Raw genomic sequence first — 18,007 nt, 5'->3', positions numbered from 1 at the left:
CATGTGCTATTATGCAGCATCCTTGCTGGGTCCTGGTAGAACATCGCTAAATGGGAGTTCTACATGTTCTTGAAGAATCACTGATACCTTGGAACACATCTGGGATTAACTGCAGGGGTGCGTGACGTCACTTCTGCCCCAGGCGCGGGTGCAGAAGAACAGAAGAGTGCACTAATAGGTAGTAGAATAATGCTCAGCGGTTCCTATCATAGCCCCAAGCTGCTGCGGGAAGCTGGCATAGGCAGAGAGCGACAGTAACCGGGACTGAAGGATCTTTAAATAGCGAGTATTGCGGATGTAAGACTGTGACTTGTTTCGTTTTGCAGGAGTTTTTTTAACTGTCCATGCTGTGCGTGTGGGGCTATATAGATGGTTGAGGGTAGCCTGTCGTGTTCGCGGGGGCAGCGGGAATTGCTAGCAGGGGGTCTGGAACTCGAATATAAGCCGAAGGGTGACTTGTTCAGCACATTTTGTGTCGGCTTATACTCGAGTAAATATGGTATTGGTTATATAATTTTATCCCATGTGTCACTGCTGTACATTAGGAACTGTTTCCAACACAGAGCTATTTTATTTCCTTTAGCTCAGTGTTTTTGGTGTTTTGTTTTGTGGTTTTTGACCCCTACTTTGCTTAAAACATGGGTACATGAAAACTTGACTGTTTCAGCCATAGTTCCACAATAAGGGCAGTAAATAAGTGGTCATCCTAAAATCTCACTTTAACTGATATTCAAGTAGGGGTTCTTGAAAGCACATAGGCCTTTAGCCTTGGCACCCTTCATCTGCAAGCTGAGTTACAGTACCTAATAGAATTATGTCTAAAGGAACTAGACTTTTCTGAGTTTTCTTAATCATGTTTTCTGAGTGGCTTCTTCAGTTCAACTGAGTTGTAGGGATTTCCCTGGCATTTATACCCTTAAGGTAATGACCCGTGGGCAACTTCTGTGTGTCGTTTTCTGAAATTGTGTAAAGTTTCCTGCATTTCGTGGAGAGCATTCCCTCGCAGTAGCCGAGATTTAACTGCAGGCGACTAATGGGCCATCAGGGACTACAGTGGTTCCATTGAACTTAGAGTTAGGTGTTAGTTGAAACTCAGGTGTAAAATTGTGATCCAGTCACAATTGTACTATCATTGTCATTGAGGCAGGTGTTAAAGGGGAACTCCGGCTTTCGAACCAAAATTTATTAAAGAGCTGCACACAACACAGAAACCTTTAATATACATATCACTGTCAGGAGGAGGGACTAAAACGTTACAAACTAACAACTTCACAGCTTACAGACAGCATGCAGAAACTACATAACCCACAATGCATTGCACTGCGATGTTCCTTTTATTTTTTTACATCACGTGTGCAGGCAATTGTGGGGAAGGATGCAGGCTGAGGATAGTTGACTACTGTTACATTTTTTTTTTTGAGTTTCAAAGTAGTCAGCCAGATCAGCAGGAGAACAGAGGGCTGGGCATGAAAAGGAAACTGGTGCACGCAAAAAAGTGAGACCGTAATTGGTAAGGCAAAAGTCCCAGCACCAAAGCACATAAAAAGTAATGTGGCCTTTTTTGTCCAGTTTAGTAAAGAGTGCTCAGATCTATACCTTGGGGAGACTAAAAAAAACGCTCCGTAAAAGAATCGCCTTAAATAGGTTGGCTGATCCCTCAGGACAAAATTCAGCAGCCTCTCTACATTTAAAGGAGAAGGGACACAATTTTGAGGACAGTGATATGAATGAATAAGTTCTATGGAACCGCTGTGATTGGATGTCTGTGACTGTACTTTCCTTATTGGTTTAAATGCTGGAGAATTCTCTACCAATTAGTTGAACTGAAGAAGCCACCAGAATGAGTGGTGAAAAATTTTCAGGAATTAATTCTACAAGATATTGTATATCATGGCCTGGGTTAATAAAAATATATCTTCATAGACACAATCGGAGTTAGACAATTATTATTGTACAACAGGAGTATAATACACATTTGAGCTTACTAACATGAAAATGTACAAAGCAGGCACCATGGTGGATGTTAAGTAGTGTGAAAAGCCACTTGCATGTCTATAAAAGCATGGCCGCCAACGCCAGGGTTCATGGCAGAGGCAGGCAAACAGATCTAAGAGGTAACAATAAGCAATACACATACTGTAACGAACGGTAGGAGAATATTTTTTTTAAATAATGCGGTGACTTGTCCATCTCAGTAAAGGTATGGGACCTGTTATCCAGAATGCTTGGGATCTGGGGGTTTTCCGGATAAGGGGTTTTCCATATTTTGGATTTTCAAGCTTTAAATATACCTAATAGGATAGTTGTGCCTAAAATAAAGATTAGTTATATCTCCGTTTGAATCAAGTACATGGTACTGCTTTTTTTAGTAAAGAAAAAGGAAGTCATTTTAAAAATTAGAATTATAATGAAGAATATGGGGGATGGCCTTTCTGTAATTTGGAACGTTCTGGATAACGGGTTGCTCATAACTGATCCCGTACTTGTACTGGCATTGGCCATCAGTCTGAGTACTCTGGCCAGCTAACCAATACAAAATTTTAGCCACTTAATTGCAACTGTGTAGTAAAAGAGCAGGTATTGTTTATGTTCAGACATACCTTTCTTGCACTCCTGACTGACACAAAAGGATGAGAGCATTTTGAAACTTCATGCTCCTTTGGTTCCCTCATATAAACTCTAGTGCATGCATCAGGAAATCTCTAAAAGCATTTTAATGGATGTGAAACATCAACACAATACATTTTTGCTTAAATTTACATATCCTTGGAGTGCTGCTTGTAATGCTTTTACATACATTAGGCTTTAACCTAGAACCCAGTTCACAAATATATACTGTAGGGATCCATAGACGAGTGGAATAAATAGCATAAACCTTTCTTTCAGGCCGCTATACAAAAACAATACTTTGCACACCACATACAATTTTATGATAAAATATTGTCCAATAAAGCCAATGTTTCAGACCCTCATGCTTCTTTATCTGTATTTGCATTCAAAGCCTTAAATGTATGGTGCAGATTTGGGCAACAATTGTGTCCATCACTGCATGACTGGAACTGCTGTAGTGCTTCATAAATTAGCCCTATAGACTAATATAGTCTCTATATTTCTAGGACTGGTGCTCCAGGTCAGTGTAGCTTTCCAGAAGCAAGAGCAGCCTCTGTACATTCTACATTGGCCTGAGAAGAGATGGTCCTGTGTCCTCTTCCCACTGATAAATTCCTTTTTGCTGAGCATGAGCTTTATTTGTTTTATTTCTTCTTCAACATTTTCCAGAAAATAAAAATAATCACTCCTTGTTTTATTTGATGCAGGTTTTAAGGGTATGTAAAAGGGGAGAGTGAATGTAAAGGCTGTGTTAATGCAGATCATAATGGTTCCTCGCCATATACCAAACAAAGAAATCCTCACCATGTACACCTGTACCTGACAGACAGAGCAGAAAACCTACCCTAGTCTCATGCAGCTATGCAAGATTGCATTACAATATTCCAATTACAGGTATGGGACCTGTTATCCTGAATACTCAGGACCTGGTGTTTTCCAGATAAGGGATCTTTCTGTAATTTGGATCTCCATAACATTAAGTTAAATATTGAATAAACCCAATAGGCTTGTTTTGCCTTCAATAAGGATTAATTATATCTTAGTTGGGATCAAGTACAAGGTACTGTTTTATTGTTAGAAATCATTTTTAAAAATTAGAATTATTTGGTTATAATGGAGTCTATGGGAGATGGCCTCTCCGTAATTCGGAACTTTCTGGATAACGGGTTTCCGGATAAGGGATCCTATACCTGTACTATAATTGCAGTCAGTCTATTTGTTTTTTTTGAGGCTCTGCACTTTGAATATTACTTATATTACTTATATGTTATCGGAGAAAGTGAAAAGGCAGGTCTCATGCACATCAATACATTAAACCATTTATGTAAATATGGATCTCTGTGCTCGGTACCCTATAGCCTCATGCTTTACTGTGCAAACACTAGTGTATATGTTCTATATATATATATAAAAGTACCTGTACTGGGCTCAGCTCTTCTTAACCCAGCAGCTGTAATGCTATGGTCACTTGAGACAATTCCCTAGCTTTTTTTTTTTTATATTGGCTTTTGACTAGGTATATTGCCAACTCTTCCCAAGCAATCTATTTCTGCTATTGCATTTTGACCCAGATACTAGTACAGCCAGAACTGATCAAGACCCTGTGGAGATACATCTTTACTACCCTGCTTTTATACTGAGGAACTTGCTGACTAAGTAGCGGAGCCCTTGCCTGGGGCAACACAGGGACATGGAGGTATGTTGCACAGGATGAATACATTCTGGGAAAGACATACCCAATGTTCATTTTAGTTTTAACACAGCCTGGAGATGTGTGAATAGCTGCAATGAAAACATTTTGAAAAGTAATATAGCATTATAACATTTTAAACTAATTGTTAAAATACGGTATCTGTTATGGTTATATTTAGTGTATGCCCTTTTTAAAACACAGCAGAAATAAAGTTGTTTTACTTAGGCACTGACAAGCTTTCAGGTCAGGGTTTTACTACAGCTTAAAGAATGTTTTAAATGTTGAAGTGTGCATGGTTAAATCCAGTCAGGCGTCTGCCCCAACCCTCACCCACCACCCCACTATGCCCCATACCATAGTGCGCTGCCAGAACCCAACCACAATGAGTTTATTTACCATCAGACCTGGGGCCTGTGAAATCTAAGTGACGTTGCTGTGGGCCTAAAGTAATGTCAATTTGGAGTTGTATCTACCATGTAAAAAGAAAAAAATTGCTTGATTGTTAGGGGTGGGAGCTGGGCTTAAAACCAAACTTTACCTAGATCCATGGGTGTACCCGACCTGCTGCAGGTCTCTAGTGCATGGGTCACAGTAGCCTTTGTTGTTTTTGCACCGTGCTGTGATAGCTGTCTGTTAAAAGCTACAATTTTACTTTAATAGATGCGAAATGACTGTGGGTTAATCTGGTGTGGGGAAATTTGCTACCATCCCAGGCATCTGAAAATAGAAAAGATTTTCTTCTAAATATTGAACAGTAAAATTATATTTGACATTTGTATTACTTGTTCATTGACTGGACTGACAAGGATGCATGGCAGGTATGTACACTGTTGGTCTATATATATATATATATATGGGAGGGACAAGCTGTTTTTGAACATCTCACCAAATGGCTTCAGCTGTCAGACATTCTTGAAATTGTAGCTAGAGGTTTCGCATTCTTGCACCCAATGGTGTCAGTAGAGAACATTCAGCTCTCCAACTTCAGTTCCCAACACTTCCCTGTCCTTTAATCTGGTTGTTTCAGGGTAGATACATGAAGTATGTCTCTGCTGCTGTTGGGGAGTCATAGGTTGCTTCTATTACATATCACTCATGTAATAAAAAGGCCTGTGGCAGTATTTGGAAATGTACATAAATTTATTGGCTTAAAACAAGTGAATTTGCAAACCTGAAGGTCCCTTCAGTGGTAGCAATTAAAGTGATAATGAAGCAAGTGTCAAATGCAGGTCTTGTTAAGGCATATAGTGAACCTACATAAAGAGGCCGGTAAATGCCTCTATATGCCCTGGCACAGGTTTTGTAAAGTCAGTAGCTTACCCACTGCCACCTTGTAGCATGATACCTGAACTAAAACCCATGACATTGCAATGCTGCTCCTTTGGTGGTAAACCAGCATGTTTTCTCTAAATGCTGTCTAGTTGTCATAAACATTTTTTTATCATTAATTTGCCAGTGGGGTTTTTTGTATTTGTTAAGCAGTTGTCAGACTGGGACACCAAGAGCCCACCAAAGAACCTGATATCAATCAATCAGCTGGATTTCTTTAACCTTTTCTTATTGAGAAAAACCATGGTATCCCCATGTTTATGAGGTTTATTGTTAACAATGGAGACACAGACAGACTGCAGAGGATAGCACTGATAGAGACAGTTTGCAGGCAGGACATCTCTATCCCGTCTTTACAGCCCAGGTTATTTGGTTGTGTAAGGAATCTATTAGCTCTTGCTCTCCTATTTACACAGTGCAAATTATTTCCATCGTTCCTGTATAATTAAAAGCTTAACTGTGGAAATACATTTGGCCTCAGACATTTACCTGTCCCCATCACGGACACCTAGGGGCCCATTCATGAAACCATAATTTTTTTTTCAGAAAAAAAACGCATATCGTATTTTTTCTAATTTTTAGAACTGACCACGATAATATAGCTAAAATTACGCGACTTTTTGTGGTTTGCATTAACTTCCACAAAAAAGTAGTATTTTTAGCATATACTACGGCCATTTCGGAATTCATTTAAGCTTTGCTATTGTTTGGCCAGGTTGGAGCTGCAGAGTGCCAATGAGCCCTATGGGAGACTTTCCTTGGGCCAGGTTGGAGCTGCAGAGTGCCATTGAGCCCTATGGGAGACTTTCCTTGGGCCGGGTTGGAGCTGCAGAGTGCCATTGAGCCCTATGGGAGACTTTCCTTGGGCCGGGTTGGAGCTGCAGAGTGCCATTGAGCCCTATGGGAGACTTTCCTTGGGCCAGGTTGGAGCTGCAGAGTGCCAATGAGCCCTATGGGAGACTTTCCTTGGGCCAGGTTGGAGCTGCAGAGTGCCATTGAGCCCTATGGGAGACTTTCCTTGGGCCAGGTTGGAGCTGCAGAGTGCCATTGAGCCCTATGGGAGACTTTCCTTGGGCCGGGTTGGAGCTGCAGAGTGCCATTGAGCCCTATGGAAGACTTTCCTTGGGCCAGGTTGGAGCTGCAGAGTGCCATTGAGCCCTATGGGAGACTTTCCTTGGGCCAGGTTGGAGCTGCAGAGTGCCATTGAGTCCTATGGAAGGCTTCCAAAATCATGCATTGAAGTTTCAAAGCCAGAAAGGTTTTTGCACCGTTTACTATTGTTCGTTTTCGAAAATTTTGTGACTTTCAGATCACAACCACAATATTTTCGCGCGATTTTTGCACATCAGAAATTATTGTGGTTTTTTTTCCAGTTGTGCTTTTAGTTAGCGAAAATTTGTGGTTTCATGAACGGGCCCCCTAATCTAACTCTTTCCTATCTTTCTCACTGCCAGAAGCAAATGAAGCACAAGCAGAACCTGCAAAAGGTAGAAAAAGAGTTTGTGCCAGAGAAAGGGCAAAGGGCTAAATGAAATGAAAAATCCGGTTATCCCAGCAGGCCTATCCAACACCGTAAGGCCAAGATAAAAATACCAGAGAGTTCATTTTCATATACTAACCATTGATTTTTTTTATTTTAAACACGATTCAGATTTTGAAAAAAAAAGTTGCAGAGAAAAAACTCGCTACTACTGTGTGTGTAAACGGCTAAAAACCCAAATTCTGCAATTCACTAGATGAAACTTGCCGAGTTCATGTAGAAGTCAATGCCAAAGGTCCCTTCCCTTTCCTTGAAGTTTTTTCTTTTGTCTCAAAACCAGATTTTGCTGGGTTTTGGCTGAAAATCCAGACTCTTTTTTTGAATTGTTGCAGTGACAATTTGAATAAATTGGGATTTTCGCAGCGATTTATCCATGCAACTTGGTTTTTTTTAGTAAATATTAGACATTCGGGAAATAAGTTTAGTTGAATTTGGAATCTTTTTTAAAAAATTAGAAATTATGTAGTTTAAAAAATCTGTCCCTAAGTATGTAGAGTCGTTTTTTGTTTTTTTTTAACCTAATTAGTTGAGTAATAATCCCTGTCTATGCTCCTGCTACACTAATGAGAAGAATCACAAATCTTAAAACTTTGCACTATAGCATATATAATCGGAATGGCCACTTCTATTCTCCGTTATGAGTAATATGAGAGCCAAGAATATCTGATTCTGGCCACAGTCTAGTTTTGTATTTGTAAGGGTTATCCTTACTAATAGCAGTGTTAAAGAAGAAAGACTTATCTTTAAAATAATTATTTCACACTGGTGGATTGTGATTTAAGCCAGGGAATTATGTGGTTTCATTATAGCTAGGCTAACACAATAAAGCATTAAACCACAAATGATGTATTGAAATTCATCTTATAAAGAGAACAAAAACATGCAGTTGGCAGACCAAGACTTAAATACTTTTCTATTAAAGTACTTAAGTACAGGCGTGTCCTTCAGCTGCTGTGAGACACTAGCAATAATGGCACATGGTTACTTTTGGTGGTTTGCCTTTGTTGCTAGCAAAAAACACCAAAAATTAGCCTAAATGGAAGTCTAGGTTATAGCTATACTAATGAAACACTAAAGGTGTTTGCCAGTTTAATACCACTGCTTCCCACTTCATTTTTACAAAGTCCGAATGACGGTGCATATAACATTCTCTGTAAGTATTAACTGGCCCCCTGCATGGTTCTCACCTCAGATTCAGGCTGTAAACCACCTGTATTGTTTAAAAATGTAATCCCCTGTGGTGTTCACACCTTTTAATCCCTACATTGTTCACCTCCTGCAGAGTTCACACCTCAGGCTCAGGCTGTAATCACCCACATTGTTCACCTGTTCACACCTCGGACATTGAATGTACTGCCTGACCTATGCTGCAGGCTGCATAGGGCAGGGAGGGTATGTCACACACAGGCAGGGTAGGGCAGGCAGAGTATGGCATACACAGGCAGCATAGGACAGGCAGAGTAGTGTGTGCCATACTCTGCCTGCCCTACCCTGCCTGTGTGTGCCATACTCTGCCTGCCATATGCTGCCTGTGGGAGGTGAACCTGGCAGGGGTTTGTTCTGGGAGTTTGTTAGTAGTTGGAAATAGCCATTAAATGGTCCCTAAAGTGTGTAATTATGTGCTGGGGGTTGCTGTGCTATCCACAGAGGAGGTGGAGGCATATGGATTTAAGGGTATGTCTTAATATGACATAATATAATTCTTTCACATATGAATGACGGTTGAAATCCCCGCAGTGAGTAGCTTCACTACCACCATTGTGATAAAATGGGTGTGGTTTAAAAAGGAGTGGTCAAAACTGGTTTCCATTAGCGGCCCTCCACCATGTATGCTAGAGAAATTCCGTCCCTCGGCACCGCAGAAGTTGGACAGCACTGACCTAGGTCAGTGATCCCCAACCAGTGGCTCGTGAGCAACATGTTGCTCCCCAGTCCCTTGGATGTTGCTCCCAGAGGCCTCAAAGCAGGAGCTTATTTTTGAATTCCTGGCTTTTGGGCAAGTTTTAGTTGCATAAAAACCAGTTGTACTGCCAAACATAGCCATATGAAGGCTGCCAGTCCACATAGGGGCTGCCAAATCATCAATCAGAGCCCTTATTTGTAACCCCAGGAACATTTTTCATGCTTGTGTTGCTCCTTAAATCTTTTTACATTTGAATGTTGCTCACAGGTAGAAAAGGTTGGGGATCCCTGACCTAGGTAATGGGATTAATGCTAAACTTTAGAGAATGGCTAGAACTAGTGAACTGGGGAAATCCACTCTGCTAGAGTTATAGGACTATAGTAATTCACTTCTTCAATTCACTAATTGATTTCTTTTATCTTCAGACACTGGCATAACCAGGCTGGTTCTACTGGAACCCAATTCCAGTCACATTGTTCCCTGCGTGCTTGCATATCTTGCTATTCTCATGCAAATAGAGCAGGGGGCTCAAACTCAATTTACCTGGGGGCCGCAGGAGGCAAAGTCAGGATGAGGCTGGGCCGCATAAGGGATTTCACAAAAAATTGGCTTTCAAGGGATAATGCAAGGCACGGTGGGCGGGAGCTGCTGATTGCGGAAATGACGTTATGCCATCATAACAGTTATTATGGGAAGACGTTCTGTGTGCACAATTAGCTGCTAAGGAGCTAATTGTGCACACAGAACGTCTTCCCATATTAACTGTTATGATGGCATAACGTCATTTCCGCAATCAGCAGCTCCCGCCCGCCGTGCCTTGCATTATCCCTTGAATCGCAATAAAAATCGCGATCCATTCATTTCTTTTGAGAAGGCGTTGGTGCGGGCCACAAAATACTGTACCGAGGGCCGCAAATGGCCCGCGGGCCGCGAGTTTGAGACCCCTGAAATAGAGGCATGACAGTGTGTGTAGATATGCGCTACTTTACTCACGTACTGTTGCACCCAATGGATATGCACTGTACCCAAAATTTCATCATACATCATATAGCACATATAAAGATTATAGAAATTAAATTTCCTGCAAACATCCCCTTTCCCATCAGATATACATTTGCTTTACAAAACCAAATAGGTCAGCCTCCTAGCTGCTATTTGGTCATATCTTCTACTGTGTTTTCATTGTGTGGTTTTACAATAATGGCATGGTGGGAGAATAAGTCAATAAAGAAATAGAACACAGGCAATGTTTTCATTTCTTATAGTAGTGTGCAAAGCATTGTGAGTCACCTTGAAGTAGTAATTTATAAATAACTGACTAAATGCTAATTCGACTTTGGCTCATACGTAAGTTGTTTCCATTCCAATCTTACACTGTCACGTAGGGAGGTATGACGGTAATGTGAACATAAGTAACCATCATATGCACATACACACTACTATGGAGTGACAGCACACGTGTGTCTTAACAGTAACTTGTTATTCATCTGTACAAACCCCACCTCTAACAATATTCTTTATGCTGTAATATTTTCATATATTTTCCCTTTCTACGGTCTGTTGTCTCTTGTAATTTATTTCATTAAGCACATGTTTAGAGCTAAGAAAGAAATGTGTTTCTATATACTCAAATTGTTTATACATTCTTAAAGGAACAGTAACACCAAAAAATAAAAATGTTTTTAAGTAATCATAATACAATGCACTGTTGCCCTGCACTGGTAAAATTTGTTCATTTGCTTCAGAAACACTTCTGTAGTTTATATAAAAAGCTGCTGTGTAGCCATGGGGGCAGCCATTCAAGCTGGAAAAAGGAGAAAAGGCACAGGTTAAATAGCAGATAACAGATAAAACACCATTGTATTGTACAGAACTTATCTGTTATCTGCTATGTAACCTGTGCCTTTTCTCTTTTAAATGGCTGCCCCCATGGCTACACAGCAGCTTCATTTACTAAACTATAGTAATGTTTCTAAAGCAAATACACGAGTTGCACCAGTGCAGGGCAACAGTACATTATACTGTAGTTCCTTTTATACATTTTGATTTTTTGGCGTTACTGTTCCTTTAACACCAAATAGTTCTCTCCTTTTTTTTTGGGTGTAACAAGTGTTGTTGATTTGCATATGAAGTTTGTAGGTTATTTTATTTCCTTGTAACACTAGAATGGAATTTACAGGCATTCAGCAGGCTGCAATTTATGTTAAGGCAATATCTACAATGGATATTAGGTAGGGTTGTTGAAAACCATTCAATTGTGCCAGACCATGGTTGTATAGATAGTTTTTATTAGAAACCATCAGAAACCTCACCTAGAAAAAAAAATCCTTTATTTTACCTTAATGAGAATGAATACCCAGTTTATATGTAGGGCGTGTCTTGGTTTGTCTTTTTCTATTTTAACATATAGAATAAAGAATAAGGGCACAGCTTTCTGTTTGCGTAATATTTATTTTTTTCTGAATATTCAATTCTATATTTGTACCTGAAACCTTTCATACCGTATTGTTGGTGTTAGTTGTGCCAATCTCCATAGACAGCAGCACCTTTATTTTAGACCACTACAAGCACAGATCCTATTGTGTCCTCAGAGAACTAAGGCTCCTCCTTATTTATCATAGAAATCTATTGGTGATTTATATTGACATTTGTGATAGGATTTTCAAGTTCCTTAAAATATGTCAATTACATGTAAATGTATTTTATTGGTTTTGAATACCTCTTATACTCTGCATTTTAACAAAAAGTGTATTCAGTTAGAATAGAAGTAAAAATAATTTATTCTTTTTCAGACACTGCTAAATCTATCTAAGTGGATCCAGAAAGAACTGTCATGAAAAGCCAAATTTGGGTAAAGGAAGAGAATATTTTGGACTATATGACAGACAGATTGCTTGCAATTCTAGTGTGATCATTTGTTTATATTAAGGTAAGAAGAACACTGAGCAGAGGTGGCTCAGATATTGTTCATGGAGATTATACTGCCTGACTGGTGAGGAACTATTGCATTTTCAGGTTATAAGTGTTCATCATGTTACCTTACATTGCCTGTGTAAATTCAAATAGGATGTCTACTTTGTTTTTCTAATGGGCCTTTGCACTGTGTACAAGGGGTTTAGTGGGTGAATAGGGGGTATCTTTAGTAATAGTAGTGGTAATCCAGGTACTTGGTGGGTGGTAGGGTTATATGACAGACTGTAGAAATCAGTTATCCTTACACACGGTTTTAAATGCTCCAGCAGGTATATGATAGAGGAACAAATGTAGCTTACACAATGGAAATGCCTGTTTAGCTGACTGAGCAATCCCTGATTGTGATTATTTGTGGAAAATACCTTGTTCTTAAATTGTTAATATTGGTAGCATTCATTGAGTGGGGTATTTCTGGGATTGTAAGCTGCATATTATGATAGTGTTGCCACTGGGTATGGATTGAGAGGGATAATTGTGCCATTGAATGTATTCATCTTTTGTAGTTAGGATTTTAAAAAGATCTTTTAGTTATCGTAGGACCAAGCTTATCCTGAAATTGAAAGCAATACCATCTAGTTGAAACTAGGAAAACTACCTGCTTGGCCCCGCAAACAGCTGAACAATGGGCACATTTAATTGCTAACAATTAAAGTTTTCAAACCACCCAATCAATTTTCTGACCGATTTTGGATGAAAAATCACTAGATGTTAGGTGCCCACTAACCTTAACGGATTTTTCAGATCTCACTGAAATTGCCGTTAGGAAGAGAAAAATCTTAACGTGTATGGCCAGCTTTAGAAAATTGACCTGTGGCATCATAAGATTAAGTCAGATGAATTAGTTGATACTAGTGCAAAAACAAAGTTTTAGTTTTATAGAGCATGGCGGGGCTGACAGTGACCTGGGAAATTCAGTAATTATGAATCAACACCCTTTGGCAGTCTGCAGAGAACCTTCTGGTAGCCGAATGGGTAAGGCGTGTTTTTGAAAAAGAACTGAGGAGTCATACTTCACAGCGTCCTAGGGCACAGACAAGTATACAGAGCCTATAAAAATATTTCGTAAATACATTTTGCAATCATTTTTTATTGCAAAAGTCATTCTGTATAACTCACCAGAAATAAATGAGTTAGGGGAAGTGCGTGCTGGGATAACTTTACAGAGAGGTGTATGTTAAGACAGGCAGTATATAATCTAGAAGACAAGTTCTCAGAGCAGTCAATATGCCTCATGGGCAAATCCATATTAATGTTCTAAGTGTTTTTTTACTGTAGCTAATTTGCAGCACTTTGTTACATTAGCCTAAGCTATGTAAAACATTTAGTAAGATGAGCATTGTCATCTAATTATGGATTTTTTTGTTAAAGGTTCACACTTAAGGAATGGCGAAATCACGGTCAAGATCACCTAGTTGGAAACACAGGTAAATGAATCATAGCAAAGTGTTTTCTGTAGTGTGTGAGTGTCTGACAACAGCCTGCCAATGACATCATGGAAGAGAGAAGAGTCAAAAAAGTTAGATGATTGCTCTCAGGGTTCAACCTGCAGCTGGCAGGAAAAACACTCAACTTGGTTGCTGTCCAGGTGCAAATTTGCCCAGTTTTCAAGACTCACTTTGTAGCCCAAATGCATTCCATGGGAGTTCAACCAAATTCTGTTTTACCACATTATGGAGCTTACAGCCTTCCTCACCCAGACAAACATTTTGTTCAGCTGAAGAAATCTGTACCTTTTTATTATGATCTGTTTATTACTATGGCTGAGGTCATGTTATTCTTTATTCAGCCAAGGAGCAAACATGGCAGCACTTCTGATCTGTTTTTCCACAGCTCTTTTGTCTGTTAGCAAAATCGGTCAGCTCTAGTAATAACTTTATCAACATATATAGTGTGATACAAGTATAGTACAGGTATGTCACCTGTTATCATTTAAACATTAAATAAACCCGGCAGGATTGTTTTGCTTTCAATAAGCATTATTTATGTCATAGTGGGGATTAAATACAAGGTACTGTTTTATTATTACAGAGAAAACGAAATAATTTAAAAATGTGAAATATTTACTTAAAACAGAGTCCTGTAATTCTATACCTGTATCATGTATCCAAAGATAAAGCTCTGCAATAGAATCCCCATATTAAAACAGACAATCTTTATTTCCATTTCAGTCCTCTTGTATGGCTATTTGTCAAAGGGAAACACTAGCCCACGTCCATAAGACTGTCCTAATATCTATTGTCCTAGGACAACTGAATGACCAGCCAACTTGAAAATGCGATATATAGCTATGTTCAACATGAATTCACTGAATAGGGCTTGAGTTGGGCATAATTTCTCTCTTGTTCTAGTTAAAAAGAAAATTTGAAGATACTGCACCAGCTATATATCACCCCATTCAGATTTAATCAAATTGGTATGGTTATGCCCACTAATAGACTGGTTGTGGAAAGTATAGGAGTACATACAAGATAAAGCAGGCTTTCCCAAAATTTTTACACCAGAAGTCTGCTTTCTGGGTGCAGTTGATGAAGTAGTAGAACCACCAGAGAGACTTCTGGAGAACCCTTCTTTTCATGGCTAGGAAAACTATAGTCACCAGTTGGATGTCTGCCAACACCTCGACACTAAGGCAATGGTTAAGCCTCAGTTAGCTCTAGACTCCCATTAATTCAATTAACATATATGTCGAGAGCTCCCCCGCAAATATGAGAAAATATGGGAAAACCGGTCATTGGCAACACATTAGATGGACTCTCAGCCTCCCCACTGAATGTGAACCTCAGGCCAAACTAATAATGCTATGCATTGATGTTTATACCACTCTGCTGACTGCTAACTATCATTGTAATGAATATGTACTGTACCTGACCTGATATAAATATTTCCCCTACCCTGTTCTAAAACTCACAAATAAAAATCTGTTAAAAAAAAAAAAAATGTTGACATTAAAAAGTGTATGTCTGTAATGAGGATGTTAGCTATTACTGTTGCAGCAGCATCATAAAAGGCATGAGTTGGGTCACTTCACACTTTTTTGTTACTATATTTTGTAATTCTAATGGACTTTGTCGTTAAGGCTTTTCACCTTTCTATATGCAAAAGTGGGTGTGGATATGATCAGTGACCCAAAGGTTTTGTCATTCTGTCATAACTGCTAAGTAGATTAGACCTTCTACCTTGTCACTGATCTTACAGTATTACAAAGGTTATACAGCTGAAACACCCTGGCATTTTCTTTTTTTTTTTTCCACTTCCTTTTCAAACCTTTGTATGTAGATTCATTCTCTCTCTCTCTTGCCACAACCTTGTTCGTTCAAATTAATGTGAAGTGCTACGTAACTTGCTGGCCCTATATAAATAAATAATGAACTTTTTTCTGTACATATTAGTTACCGTTGCCCCTATGATTTTAAGTTACAAGCTCGCTAATTGGAATGTTAGCTTTCCATTAGCTTCATCCACTAAAATCACATTGGGGAACCTCACCAGCACCAAAACACACACACACTTTTTTTTACATATGCATAAATACCCCAAACTGGGCTTGGTTGGAATCCTAATGGTTACTTTTATAAATGTGTAGGTAATAGCTGAGGTTCATGATAAAAACAATAGTTGATATTGCATGCTATATTTTTAGCATTAACTAACTTCTTGCTTTTTTTTTTCTTTTCTTTTTATTAAAGTGCACATAAATATTGTTTTAAGCTATGGTTTAATATAAAAGCAGAGAAGCAGAGTGCTTAGTATTGTTCTTTTGCAGAGCATGAAGTTTGTACAGTCTCGGGTTGACATGAATACCTTTACTGCAACCAAAAAAATCTTTCAGGCAGGTTAGCCAACTGTATATTGCAAAGTAGCCAAAAAAGGAAAAAGTCAAAAAAGACTATAAGGTAAATTCTAATTGAAACATGCAGACTCAGCCCTCTAGTGACCAAAAGGGGAAAACAATACAATTTAAAGGTTGAGTCCGCAACAATCAAAAAAAGTTAAAATGAAACATCTTATACATAGTATAATCCATTAAAACAAACCCCATGTACGAAGCCTGACGCGTTTCATACTAATCCAGTACTTAATCATAGGCTCAGAGAAAATGATTATTTGTACATCTATAAATACATGGTATATTGCACACAGGTTAGCCAACTGTACCCCGGTCCTAGTTTTTGTGTTAATGTGACTCTAATAGGTCATTTAGATTGTAAGATTTACTGAGGGTATGAAGTGTGGGAACATTCCCTGTAATAGTGGCATTTGCCCAAGTGATGTGATTGTCTTTTATTACATAATCCCACTAATGTATGTAACCTTTATTGGCACTAAATCTCAATGGCCACTTAGAAAGACCAGTTTGTCAAGATTTCCCTGCAAGGGAGATTTATCTTTGCATAGATGTAGTTGTTATACCTTGTTTAGCATCAATAACTAGCACAATACCCAATTTTAAAGGGAGTGCTCTCTTTGCTTGTACAAACTGTACTTGGAAGCCTGTGATAAGTATATGGACTCGAAAAAAAAAACTTTTCAAAATATTAATGTACATAAAAAGTTACCTATAGATTATGTTGATTATTTGTCATGGATAGGGCTGCTTCTGTAAGAAATTGTTACTGGAATTTCCTAAACCTGTCTGTTTTGCAAACCTGACTGTCCCTTCTCATCCGTTATAGATTCTAATGCTAACGGACTGCACAAATATGGCAGCACACTCATAGAGGAACATAAGTTATGCAAAAGCAAAATTATAAAAAAAAAAAAAAAAAAAAGGCAAAATTATAAATAGCATGCAAAGACAATGTTATCATATAAAAAGAAGGTTTAATTTCTGGTGTCAGTATCCCTTTAAAGAAATGGTTCCAAGAACGTTAAAGCAGCATAGATGAATTCTTACTCACAATTAAAGTGATCCTTAAAACTGCAGCTTGGTGATAGTCACAGTGCAGTTTTTTTATATTTATTATCTACCCAGGCATACACAGAAAAGAAATGGCTCCAACCCAAGAGGAAAAAAGACTGTTAAATTACTGTCGGCAATTGTCTTTAAAGGTTCTTGCAATATAAGTGAATGAGACATGTATGTTCAGCATTAAAAGCATTAAAACGGTGTAAATTTTCTTTTTCCGGGATTGTGTTGTTTTGCTGTTACTTAACATGACGTTGCTGAATTGTAAGCCTGAAAAACATTTTATCATAGATACCGTATTAGGATCATAACTAAACAGGTCATTTATATACTTTGTTTTGTTTCTGTAGGCAACCAGCTTATAGAAGTCCTGAAAACCATAGGCAAAAGCACTTTCAGGATGATTATACTCAAGACAATGGATTTAGAAGAAATTCTAGGAGACCCATACACTGGGAAGAAGGAAGACACAGGCAGAACAACACAAGGACACCAAATTATAATAGGTTTAATGATAATCTTTATGATAAACCTTATGAGCAGAATTCCTTCCCTACAAATGCAAGAAAATCGCCTGGGGAAAAATTTGATCGAGACAAAGGGATATACTCTCCAGAGAGGCACAGAGATAACAATAAATCTCCTGTAGAAAAGTTTGATCGAGAAAAAAAGATATACTCCCCAGAGAGGCACAGGCATAATAATAAATCTCCTGTGCAAAAAACTGATCGAGAAAAAAGGGTATACTCCCCAGAGAGGCACAGGAATGGCAATGAAAGATTTGCCCCTCCGAGGTATCCAGAAGAACCACCTTACAGAGACAGTGATAATGGTTATTATCACAGAAATCAAGGACATAATGCACATGATGATTCAAGTGATTTTAGAGTAGGAAGAAGAGAGGATGACTTTCATGGACGTTATCCTAGTGAAAATGATTGGGATTGGCCCAGTGATCAAGATCAGTGGAACCAAAATGATGAACATTTGCCACCACCAAGGAGACACTCTCAGGAATTTGGAGACAGGAGCTCTTTTCATAAAAGGTAAAGG

At 38.7% G+C, this 18,007-nt stretch overlaps 1 protein-coding gene across 3 annotated transcripts in view; it reads left to right on the top strand.

The window, feature by feature from the left end:
• Nucleotides 1-18,007, top strand: part of bclaf3 (BCLAF1 and THRAP3 family member 3) — a 48,962-nt gene that overhangs the window by 17,537 nt on the left and 13,418 nt on the right. For 2 of the 3 annotated variants that reach the window (XM_031896736.1, XM_031896738.1), the window contains exons 2-4: nt 11,868-12,004; nt 13,417-13,472; nt 17,305-18,000. In XM_031896736.1, the coding sequence (XP_031752596.1) occupies nt 13,432-13,472; nt 17,305-18,000 (737 nt within the window). In that variant the 5' untranslated portion in view covers nt 11,868-12,004; nt 13,417-13,431. Of the gene's footprint in view, nt 1-4,199; nt 4,307-11,867; nt 12,005-13,416; nt 13,473-17,304; nt 18,001-18,007 lie in introns of those variants that run through there. The other variant, XM_031896737.1, reaches the window with a different exon arrangement.

This window comes from Xenopus tropicalis, chromosome 2 (assembly GCF_000004195.4).
Source record: "Xenopus tropicalis strain Nigerian chromosome 2, UCB_Xtro_10.0, whole genome shotgun sequence".
Taxonomy (NCBI): Eukaryota; Metazoa; Chordata; class Amphibia; order Anura; family Pipidae; genus Xenopus; species Xenopus tropicalis.
The sequence above is the reverse complement of the archived record's forward strand: the minus strand, read 5'-3'. Positions and strand labels throughout refer to the sequence as shown.